Source organism: Anomaloglossus baeobatrachus, chromosome 8 (genome assembly GCF_048569485.1).
Source record: "Anomaloglossus baeobatrachus isolate aAnoBae1 chromosome 8, aAnoBae1.hap1, whole genome shotgun sequence".
Lineage (NCBI taxonomy): Eukaryota > Metazoa > Chordata > Amphibia > Anura > Aromobatidae > Anomaloglossus > Anomaloglossus baeobatrachus.
In genome coordinates, this window is record NC_134360.1 from 259,195,110 (window position 1) to 259,207,881 (window position 12,772).

Below are 12,772 nucleotides of genomic sequence, written 5' to 3' on the forward strand. Positions count from 1 at the left end.
GAATGTGGGGTGCGTGGTGGTGTCATGACCTGTGACCCCTGGCTTGCCCAGGGCGTCACACTAGCGTGACATCATCTGTGCAGCGGACGGTGCAAAGGTGACATCTCGCCAGCAGAGCTAATCATAAGCCAAGCCAAAGATCCCAGAAGGTAAGGAAATTCATGCAGCTCCTCTCCATGGCCAAGAGCTCTGACCTGGACCTTGCCCCAGAGTTGCACAAAGTGATTCATCTCTAACCACAAAGGTTTTTAGCTGCCATAAACCACAACGATATTTTTTGTTTTTAGAGTTTTTGATAAATGAGGCCCAGAGTTGGGTGATTGGATCAGTCATGTCAGCATTAATATCATCGTTATCGGCAGCACATCATCCAGTGTAAACAGATGTGCTGCGTATAATGATGTTGTCCTGGCTATACAGGCCATCCAATGGGAATTGTACTTTCAACAGTCCATGGGAGTATAGGAAACTTTGTAATGTATCTCATCAGGCAAATCTGCTTTCTTTCCAACCTTTGAGCCACTCTCCCTCCACCACCCACAACCCACTAGGCTTCCTGCATTCATCATTCAGTCTAAAAAAATACCTCAACTCTGCCCCATCACTGTGGTGTCATACAGCCCAGCCAACATCTATGGAGAGGGGAGGAGGAATGTGGAGCACAGTGAGGAAACAAGCAGAGGGAGACAGAACTTTCTAACAAGTCTTTTACCTCCTTCCAGACTTGTACTCAGTCTCACTCATATATCTGTAGCTGTATAATGTCCTATATACGGCTGCTTGTCTCAGTGCTAAGGAACAAAAACAGGACTCTCTCACCCCTTTGTATTGTGCATTGGAGATATAGCAGCTAATCTTCTCCCACAAGCTCAGAGTTAATTGTAGATTAGAGATACAGCCTGCAAAGTGGATTTATTATCCAGCATTTTCAGAAGGTCAATGTTAAGTTTGAATATTGGATAGAGTTACTAAATCTTCTTCATGGAGTGCCATACATAAAAAAAATACAAATCGTTAATGTTACTCACAGCAACTAGAGATGAGCGGACCCATGGATATTCGGGTTTGCCAAATCCATATGAACTAAAGTTTGGGAACCAAACTTGACCTGAACTTGACCCTGACAATCAACCCCATACAAGTCAATGGGTATGAGAAGTTCTGTACTGTAAAATTATTGCAGTAAGGGCTAGGAAGCCAGAACAAGAAGCTAAATAGGGGTAAGAGCAGGACAGCTATACAAACCGTGTTTCCCAGAAGATAACACTGCAGTCAGCCTCTCTTCCTGGCCCGCTCATTAAGCTTCATGAATATTCACTGCTTAACCTGCCCTCTGTGATTAGTTGCAGACTGCTATATACGTCTCCCACCCTCTGTGACGGCGTTTGTGATTGGCTGCAGTTAATTTTGCACTATCATACAGAAAACTAAGTAATTTTATAAAATGGCGTGGGCTCCCGCCCTATTTTTAATAACCAGCGCTAGTAAAACATATGGCTACAAGCTGCAACCTCCAGTGGTCTGCTTTACCTTGGCTGGTTATCAAAAATAGAGAGGATCCTATGCCATTTTATTAATAAAATAATTTAAAAAACGGCATAGAGCACCCCCCCATTTTTATGTCCAACCAAGGTAAAGCTGATAGGTGGGGGCTGGTATTATCAGGGTGAAAAGAGTTATGGTTATTGGCCCCACCCAGCCTAAAAATGCCAGCCCACGGCCTACAAGAATTGATGCGAATTGTGGTGCCTTACCCGGCTCATCCTGATTGCCCTGGTGCGGTCGCAATTGTGGAAATATATGGGGTCTCTGATGGCTGTGATTGATTTGTCAAAAATCACAGCTGCCATCAACCTGTAGGTTAGTAATGGATAGAGGTCTATCAGACACCCCCTATTACTAACCATGTAAGTCAAAAGAAAAAAATACACATACAGAAAAATCCTTTATTTGAAATAAAATATACACACACCCTGTTTCACTCTTTTAATAGCCCTCAAAACACTGCTGCAGACCCGAAGTAATCCACATGACATCCCATGGTGATCCTGACTCTGCTCCATCCGGAGTCTGCAGTGATGGAAAATGCAACTGCTCACTACAGCCTCTGGGAAACACTGACTGCAGCGGGGAACCTGACTGTGAGAAGCTGTGACATCACGGAGTTCAGCAAAGGTCACACCCAGGTTCCCATGGTAACAGGTGTGACAGCCTGTGAACCCGCTGCCGGACTATGGGATACAGTGGCGTAGCAGTCCGACAATCCAGTAGTCAGGTCCCCGGAGTTCACACTGGGGGCTACCTGCTGCCAGATTGCTGGACTATCGGATTGTGGGTCATGGCTGCACAGTAGTTCGGCAATCTGGCAGCTGGTTCATGGAGCTGTGTCACCATGTCCCACAATGTGGCAGTCACTCTAAAGGCCCCGTCACACTAAGCAACATCGCTGCTAACGAACAACTTTTGTGACGTTGCTAGCGATGTTGCTGTGTGTGACATCCAGCAACAACCTGGCCCCTGCTGTGAGGTCGCTGGTTGTTGCTGAATGTCCTGGGCCATTTTTTAGTTGTTGCTGTCCCGCTGTGAAGCACAGATCGCTGTGTGTGACAGCGACAGAGCAACAACTAAATGTGCAGGCAGCAGGAGCCGGCTTCTGCGGAGGCTGGTAACCAATGTAAACATCGGGTAACCAAGAAGCCCTGTCCTTGGTTACCCGATATTTACCTTTGTTACCAGCCTCCTCTGCTCTCACTGCCAGTGCCGGCTCCTGCTCTGTGCACATGTAGCTGCAGCACACATCGGGTTAATTAACCCGATGTGTGCTGTAACTAGGAGAGCAGGGAGCCAGCGCTAAGCATTGTGCGCTGCTCCCTGCTCTGTGCACATGTAGCTGCAGCACACATCGGGTAATTAACCCGATGTGTGCTGTAACTAGGAGAGCAGGGAGCCAGCGCTCAGTGTGCGCTGCTCCCTGCTCTCTGCACGTGCGGTGGTAACCAAGGTAAATATCGGGTTGGTTACCCGATATTTACCTTAGTTACCAAGCGCAGCATCTTCCACGCGGCGCTGGGGGCTGGTCACTGGTTGCTGGTGAGCTCACCAGCAACTCGTGTAGCCACGCTCCAGCGATCCCTGCCAGGTCAGGTTGCTGGTGGGATCGCTGGAGCGTCGCAGTGTGACAGCTCACCAGCAACCTCCTAGCAACTTACCAGCGATCCCTATCATTGTTGGGATCGCTGGTAAGTTGCTTAGTGTGACTGGACCTTTAGTATCGTAGGAGTGCCCAGCTGTGACCACCGATGAACTCAGTGATGTCATCGCTTCTCATAACCTGGTCCCCTGTGGATGTCAGTGTTTCCCGGAGGCTGTAGTGAGCGGTCTCGTTTTTTCAGAGGTCATTCGATAGAGGGACAATTTTCGTGGACTGACTAAATGGAGGAGGCGGAGAAATGTTTTTTGTATTCTCCACATCATCTGAACAGCGTGATCGGCTTTTCTCGGATGATCGTGTGATCCTACCTTTGAAATAAGTGAGGGGTGGGGGGAAATATTGTACAACTCTGCAAGAAAAAAAAGACCGAAGCCAAATATATATCTATATAAAAAATTATTTATTAACTTAAAAGTTTAATACACTTAAATAAACATGGATGAATGTATTTACCAGAAATACACTGTATCGTTACACACAGACACTTTCTACACAGATGCCGAGGTCCTGTGAAGGGGTCGCAGCCCGCGCTCCACACAAGTCCGACAAGGGCCTGTTTCCTGCTTCCGGAGCCCGCGTCCAGGAATGTGTCTCCATTATACAGCTCCTATTTCCTCGCATTCTTCTCGCTATAGTAATTTTATAACATTATTACTACCGCTAAAATACTTGGCTGCCTCAAAGTCTGAGGTGAAGACATCTCCAGATGATTGACCAATTAAAATAACATTGTCCTTCCTGCCTTCCTGGTAGTAGGAATAAAAAACGACAATGGCGGAAGGATGTGACACATTGTACAAACACGGACACAAAAGATAAGGGTCGCAGAGAGACTTCAAGTCTCCTGGAGAAGATGGTGTCAGTCCACAGCAAATAAAGGGTTACAGGCGTCTGCTGATGTAAGAACTGTCACATCATGGCCGGTCATGGATAAGGATAAGGTGCTGCGGATTCATAGACCCGTTTTGGGTCTTCATTTTGGCCCCCAGCACAATGGACTCTACTTAGAAGCCTTCGCTCTCCAATCAGAGCCCGGTGTCCAGAGTCCGCGCCGGGGATGACGTCAGGAGCCAGGCGCAGGCTCATCTGCGGGGACCTCTGTGATGTCAGGAGCCAGGCGCAGGCTCATCTGCGGGGACCTCTGTGATGTCAGGAGCCAGGCGCAGGCTCATCTGCGGGGACCTCTGTGATGTCAGGAGCCAGGCGCAGGCTCATCTGCGGGGACCTCTGTGATGTCAGGAGCCAGGCGCAGGCTCATCTGCGGGGACCTCTGTGATGTCAGGAGCCAGGCGCAGGCTCATCTGCGGGGACCTCTGTGATGTCAGGAGCCAGGCGCAGGCTCATCTGCGGGGACCTCTGTGATGTCAGGAGCCAGGCGCAGGCTCATCTGCGGGGACCTCTGTGATGTCACTTCCATCGCACTGTTCATTCCACTTCATGTAAAAGATAGTTTTAATTTCCTAATTGATGACTGTGTTAATAGTTGCTGGTAAAGGGGCGATTTTAAGAAACGGGGGTAAGAGTCCTTCTCCATTAGTACTCGGGTCTGTTCTTGTGCCGCGTCGAAACAATTGCGACAGGCGACTGCTACTTGCTGACGAGTGAATTCTCGGGTCTGGTGATCAATATTGACCTAAAAGGAGAAAATACATTGTGAGACTTGGACATGTAGCAAACACCTCTGCAGCATGCAATTGTAGCAGAGCCGAGTGTGTCAGGGATTACACTGTGTGACAATGCGGTAGGTGGACTGCAATTGTAGCAGAGCCGAGTGTGTCAGGGATTACACTGTGTGACAATGCGGTAGGTGGACTGCAATTGTAGCAGAGCCGAGTGTGTCAGGGATTACACTGTGTGACAATGCGGTAGGTGGACTGCAATTGTAGCAGAGCCGAGTGTGTCAGGGATTACACTGTGTGACAATGCGGTAGGTGGACTGCAATTGTAGCAGAGCCGAGTGTGTCATGGATTACACTGTGTGACAATGCGGTAGGTGGACTGCAATTGTAGCAGAGCCGAGTGTGTCAGGGATTACACTGTGTGACAATGCGGTAGGTGGACTGCAATTGTAGCAGAGCCGAGTGTGTCAGGGATTACACTGTGTGACAATGCGGTAGGTGGACTGTAATTGTAGCAGAGCCGAGTGTGTCAGGGATTACACTGTGTGACAATGCGGTAGGTGGACTGCAATTGTAGCAGAGCCGAGTGTGTCAGGGATTACACTGTGTGACAATGCGGTAGGTGGACTGTAATTGTAGCAGAGCCGAGTGTGTCAGGGATTACATTGTGTGACAATGCGGTAGGTGGACTGCAATTGTAGCAGAGCCGAGTGTGTCATGGATTTCACTGTGTGACAATGCGGTAGGTGGACTGCAATTGTAGCAGAGCCGAGTGTGTCAGGGATTACACTGTGTGACAATGCGGTAGGTGGACAGCAATTGTAGCAGAGCCGAGTGTGTCAGGGATTACACTGTGTGACAATGCGGTAGGTGGACTGCAATTGTAGCAGAGCCGAGTGTGTCATGGATTTCACTGTGTGACAATGCGGTAGGTGGACTGCAATTGTAGCAGAGCCGAGTGTGTCAGGGATTACACTGTGTGACAATGCGGTAGGTGGACAGCAATTGTAGCAGAGCCGAGTGTGTCAGGGATTACACTGTGTGACAATGCGGTAGGTGGACTGCAATTCTATACCACACGTAGCATTTGTGAGACGCTCGGAGCAGTAAATCTGCAGAACACAAACCATGGAACATTCCAGCACTGCAGCTGCAGAGCAGAGCTGAACCGGCGCACAGGGCATGTAGCCCGTACTATGTGCTCCTTCTAATCAACTGACGACATATCTAAAGGCAAGCAATTCCTTAAGTCGCGTATTTGCTGCCAATTTTACTGACCTAAAATCAACAGTGTTTTGCAGCACCAGCGAAATGCATGTCAATCAGAGCAGATTTTACTTATTGCAATGGAAAGGGTTAAATCTGCTGCAAAAGCTGCATGTAAAAATCCACAGGAAATGCACAACGTGTGAACCGACCCCAAGAATTCCATTCTATGGTGCAAATCATTAATTGAAGAAATTAATTTAGCATTAAAGGCTCCATTGCTAATTAATAACGGGTCACATGTCCAGTAATCATCTGTTAGAATGGCAAAAAAGCTTTGGGGAAAAAATTGATTTCTGCAGGATCCGTTTTTTTTTAAGTTTGGAGTCTATGGAAAACGGATCTGTTAACTGATTGTTATTTATCTTCCATTTGAAACTTATTTACTAAACAAAAAACGGATCCTTTACAAATGCAAATAGATGACTGGTGATCAGTTACCGGATCCTCTACAAATGCAAGAAAAACGGATGACTAGTGATCAGTTACCGGATCCTCTACAAATGCAAGAAAAACGGATGACTAGTGATCAGTTACCGGATCCTCTACAAATGCAAGAAAAACGGATGACTAGTGATCAGTTACCGGATCCTCTACAAATACAAGAAAAACGGATGACTAGTGATCAGTTACCGGATCCTCTACAAATGCAAGAAAAACGGATGACTGGTGATCAGTTACCGGATCCTCTACAAATGCAAGAAAAACGGATGACTAGTGATCAGTTACTGGATCCTCTACAAAGGCAAGAAAAACGGATGACTAGTGATCAGTTACCGGATCCTCTACAAATGCAAGAAAAACGGATGACTAGTGATCAGTTACCGGATCCTCTACAAATGCAAGAAAAACGGATGACTAGTGATCAGTTACCGGATCCTCTACAAATGCAAGAAAAACGGATGACTAGTGATCAGTTACCGGGTCCTCTACAAATGCAAGAAAAACGGATGACTGGTGATCAGTTACCGGGTCCTCTACAAATGCAAGAAAAACGGATGACTGGTGATCAGTTACCGGGTCCTCTACAAATGCAAGAAAAACGGATGACTGGTGATCAGTTACCGGATCCTCTACAAATACAAGAAAAACGGATGACTAGTGATCAGTTACCGGATCCTCTACAAATGCAAGAAAAACGGATGACTGGTGATCAGTTACCGGGTCCTCTACAAATGCAAGAAAAACGGATGACTAGTGATCAGTTACCGGATCCTCTACAAATGCAAGAAAAACGGATGACTGGTGATCAGTTATCGGATCCTCTACAAATGCAAGAAAAACGGATGACTAGTGATCAGTTACCGGATCCTCTACAAAGGCAAGAAGAATGGCTGATTAATTAACAATCAGGTAACAGATCCATTTCGATAGAGTCCAATGTTAAAAAAAACAGATCCTGCAAAAATCAATATTTTCAAAATGAAAAAAAAAGTTGTGTGTTTAACCATTTGTCCATCGGATGATTACTGGAGATGTCATCTTAGCCTTACAAAGTATGTGCGGTCTTGAATGAGATCTGTTATTCCCTGTTATCAGCCAATTCAAAGCAGATGAAAAAGTGACTTTACTCTTCTGTAACAAGATGCCTGGAACGTTCAGGAATATCTGCCCCCGTGACTTATAATAAATGGCACTATTAGGCTGCGCATTATACCCTTGGCGCTACTGTTCCAGGATATTTGGGATTCTGCTGCAGGAACCTCATTTTTTGTCATGGTGACTAATTGTCGCTCATTTCCTACCTCTCGGGGGGCTCCGGTCTGCAGGAATTCCTGAAATATGCACTGAGCCTTGCCAGGAAGTTTATTCGCCGCAGGCGTCTTTTTATAGTCCTCGCAGGCGGCCCAGAACTCCAGGTTCTCCTCGCTGAATTCTGTCTTCAGGAAGGTGCGGAAGGCCGAGAGTCCGTCTATAGAAGAGGCAGAGGCAAGACACTGAGATAACGACGGCCACTGGTCATTGTCACTTTCCTTGTTACATTGTATGACGTGATCTATGTAACATTATATAAAGTCATATACTATAGCGCAGAAATACATATTATTTAACCTATTCTGCACTGTTATTATATAAAGTCATATACTATAGCGCAGAAATACTTATTATTTAACCTATTCTGCACTGTTATTATATAAAGCCATATACTATAGCGCAGAAATACTTATTATTTAACCTATTCTGCACTATGTTATTATATAAAGTCATATACAGTAATATATAGCGCAATATTACTTATCATTTACTATTTAGCCTATTCTGCCGCTCTGCACGTGTGACCCACCTATATGCACTTAACCCCCTGGAAACTGTTATCCCCCTATAATGACCCAGAATCTCACCTTTGCTAGTAAGGAGCCGGCTGAAGGATTCTTTCCATTTCATGGCTTCTTTCGTGCAGTTTCTGGGAAGAGAAATGAATAGAGTTTGCATTGACTCAGAATCTAATCGCATAATTAACCAAGAATTTAGCTTTTTCTTGCAGGATGGGCTGAGACATGTGAGGGCAATGACAGGAATCAGCAGCAGACCCTGCATCTCATCAGAGGGCAATGATAGGAATCAGCAGCAGACCCTGCATCTCATCAGAGGGCAATGACAGGAATCAGCAGCAGACCCTGCATCTCATCAGAGGGCAATGATAGGAATCAGCAGCAGACCCTGTATCTCATCAGAGTGCAATGATAGGAATCAGCAGCAGACCCTGTATCTCATCAGAGTGCAATGATAGGAATCAGCAGCAGACCCTGCATCTCATCAGAGGGCAATGATAGGAATCAGCAGCAGACCCTGTATCTCATCAGAGGGCAATGATAGGAATCAGCAGCAGACCCTGCATCTCATCAGAGGGCAATGATAGGAATCAGCAGCAGACCCTGCATCTCATCAGAGGGCAATGATAGGAATCAGCAGCAGACCCTGCATCTCATCAGAGGGCAATGATAGGAATCAGCAGCAGACCCTGTATCTCATCAGAGTGCAATGATAGGAATCAACAGCAGACCCTGTATCTCATCAGAGGGCAATGATAGGAATCAGCAGCAGACCCTGCATCTCATCAGAGGGCAATGATAGGAATCAGCAGCAGACCCTGTATCTCATCAGAGGGCAATGATAGGAATCAGCAGCAGACCCTGTATCTCATCAGAGGGCAATGATAGGAATCAGCAGCAGACCCTGTATCTCATCAGAGGGCAATGATAGGAATCAGCAGCAGACCCTGTATCTCATCAGAGTGCAATGATAGGAATCAGCAGCAGACCCTGTATCTCATCAGAGTGCAATGATAGGAATCAGCAGCAGACCCTGTATCTCATCAGAGGGCAATGATAGGAATCAGCAGCAGACCCTGTATCTCATCAGAGTGCAATGATAGGAATCAGCAGCAGACCCTGTATCTCATCAGAGTGCAATGATAGGAATCAGCAGCAGACCCTGTATCTCATCAGAGGGCAATGATAGGAATCAGCAGCAGACCCTGTATCTCATCAGAGGGCAATGATAGGAATCAGCAGCAGACCCTGTATCTCATCAGAGGGCAATGATAGGAATCAGCAGCAGACCCTGTATCTCATCAGAGGGCAATGATAGGAATCAGCAGCAGACCCTGTATCTCATCAGAGGGCAATGATAGGAATCAGCAGCAGACCCTGTATCTCATCAGAGGGCAATGATAGGAATCAGCAGCAGACCCTGTATCTCATCAGAGGGCAATGATAGGAATCAGCAGCAGACCCTGTATCTCATCAGAGGGCAATGATAGGAATCAGCAGCAGACCCTGTATCTCATCAGAGGGCAATGATAGGAATCAGCAGCAGACCCTGTATCTCATCAGAGGGCAATGATAGGAATCAGCAGCAGACCCTGTATCTCATCAGAGGGCAATGATAGGAATCAGCAGCAGACCCTGTATCTCATCAGAGGGCAATGATAGGAATCAGCAGCAGACCCTGTATCTCATCAGAGGGCAATGATAGGAATCAGCAGCAGACCCTGCATCTCATCAGAGGGCAATGATAGGAATCAGCAGCAGACCCTGTATCTCATCAGAGGGCAATGATAGGAATCAGCAGCAGACCCTGTATCTCATCAGAGGGCAATGATAGGAATCAGCAGCAGACCCTGTATCTCATCAGAGCACAATGATAGGAATCAGCAGCAGACCCTGTATCTCATCAGAGCACAATGATAGGAATCAGCAGCAGACCCTGCATCTCATCAGAGCACAATGATAGGAATCAGCAGCAGACCCTGCATCTCATCAGAGCACAATGATAGGAATCAGCAGCAGACCCTGCATCTCATCAGAGCACAATGATAGGAATCAGCAGCAGACCCTGTATCTCATCAGAGGGCAATGATAGGAATCAGCAGCAGACCCTGTATCTCATCAGAGTGCAATGATAGGAATCAGCAGCAGACCCTGTATCTCATCAGAGTGCAATGATAGGAATCAGCAGCAGACCCTGTATCTCATCAGAGTGCAATGATAGGAATCAGCAGCAGACCCTGTATCTCATCAGAGGGCAATGATAGGAATCAGCAGCAGACCCTGTATCTCATCAGAGGGCAATGATAGGAATCAGCAGCAGACCCTGTATCTCATCAGAGGGCAATGATAGGAATCAGCAGCAGACCCTGTATCTCATCAGAGGGCAATGATAGGAATCAGCAGCAGACCCTGTATCTCATCAGAGGGCAATGATAGGAATCAGCAGCAGACCCTGTATCTCATCAGAGGGCAATGATAGGAATCAGCAGCAGACCCTGTATCTCATCAGAGGGCAATGATAGGAATCAGCAGCAGACCCTGTATCTCATCAGAGGGCAATGATAGGAATCAGCAGCAGACCCTGTATCTCATCAGAGGGCAATGATAGGAATCAGCAGCAGACCCTGTATCTCATCAGAGCACAATGATAGGAATCAGCAGCAGACCCTGCATCTCATCAGAGCACAATGATAGGAATCAGCAGCAGACCCTGCATCTCATCAGAGCACAATGATAGGAATCAGCAGCAGACCCTGTATCTCATCAGAGCACAATGATAGGAATCAGCAGCAGACCCTGCATCTCATCAGAGCACAATGATAGGAATCAGCAGCAGACCCTGTATCTCATCAGAGGGCAATGATAGGAATCAGCAGCAGACCCTGCATCTCATCAGAGGGCAATGATAGGAATCAGCAGCAGACCCTGTATCTCATCAGAGGGCAATGATAGGAATCAGCAGCAGACCCTGTATCTCATCAGAGCGCAATGATAGGAATCAGCAGCAGACCCTGTATCTCATCAGAGGGCAATGATAGGAATCAGCAGCAGACCCTGTATCTCATCAGAGGGCAATGATAGGAATCAGCAGCAGACCCTGTATCTCATCAGAGCACAATGATAGGAATCAGCAGCAGACCCTGCATCTCATCAGAGTACAATGATAGGAATCAGCAGCAGACCCTGCATCTCATCAGAGGGCAATGATAGGAATCAGCAGCAGACCCTGTATCTCATCAGAGCGCAATGATAGGAATCAGCAGCAGACCCTGTATCTCATCAGAGGGCAATGATAGGAATCAGCAGCAGACCCTGCATCTCATCAGAGGGCAATGACAGGAATCAGCAGCAGACCCTGTATCTCATCAGAGGGCAATGATAGGAATCAGCAGCAGACCCTGTATCTCAGAGGGCAATGATAGGAATCAGCAGCAGACCCTGTATCTCAGAGGGCAATGATAGGAATCAGCAGCAGACCCTGCATCTCATCAGAGGGCAATGATAGGAATCAGCAGCAGACCCTGTATCTCATCAGAGGGCAATGATAGGAATCAGCAGCAGACCCTGTATCTCATCAGAGGGCAATGATAGGAATCAGCAGCAGACCCTGTATCTTATGTATACAATGACTTCATAGCCTTATACGCAGATGAAGGAGAATTAACCCGCGCATGACCTAGTCAGTTAAGTACAGAGCTACAACAAAAGCCACTCCATCTGCCGCTGCTGACAGCGGAGAATAATAGCCCGTGCAAGCTGCAGCCAATAACTTGCAATATGAGTAATCTAAAGGGAAATATCCATTTGCACATTATTTGATTTCTATAGCGCCAACATATACCGCAGCGCTTCACAACTCCGAGGGGACTCATTTCCTTTGGATGGATCGTTCTCAGTGCATCGCAGCAGACATCTTGGCCATTGTCTTACCTGTGGGTGTCTTTCCTCTTGTACAGGTTGCAGGGCATCAGCTTGTGCCCCGCGTCCACCTTGTGAATGAGCGTGCCGATGGATGAGCGCAGCTCCTTCGCTTTGTCGCATAAAAAGGCATCCGGATTAAAAGAATTCAGGTACATCATCGTCCTCTTTGGGGTGCGGAGGGATCCGGGGGGATCCGGGGTGTCCTGGCAGGGGAAGGTTTAGGTGTAAGTCCCTGGCAGAAGATTGCACAGCACTGATCCCTGGCACCGGGCGCCTGCTTATATCTGTGCACAGAGACAGCCCCCTGGAAGGAGGACCATGCAGAGGAGGAGGACAGAGGAGGACAGAGGAGGACAGAAGCCTCCTCCCCGCCTGTGTGTATATGCAGAGGAGGACAGAAGACACCAGAGGCTGCAGCCTCCTCCCCGCCTCTAGTGTATATACAGAGGAGGACAGAAGCCTCCTCCCCGCCTCTAGTGTTA

At 47.3% G+C, this 12,772-nt stretch overlaps 1 protein-coding gene across 1 annotated transcript; it reads right to left on the reverse strand.

Annotated features, from left to right (window-relative positions):
- Positions 1–3,590: 3,590 nt before the first annotated feature.
- LOC142249030 (regulator of G-protein signaling 16-like) lies at positions 3,591–12,569 on the reverse strand. Its single transcript, XM_075320601.1, has 4 exons — positions 12,300–12,569; positions 8,439–8,500; positions 7,842–8,008; positions 3,591–4,844 (listed from the first exon to the last, which is right to left on the reverse strand). Exons 1-4 carry the CDS (start codon positions 12,446–12,448, stop codon positions 4,647–4,649), a joined length of 576 nt encoding a protein of 191 aa, XP_075176716.1. The 5' UTR covers positions 12,449–12,569; the 3' UTR covers positions 3,591–4,646.
- Positions 12,570–12,772: the final 203 nt, after the last annotated feature.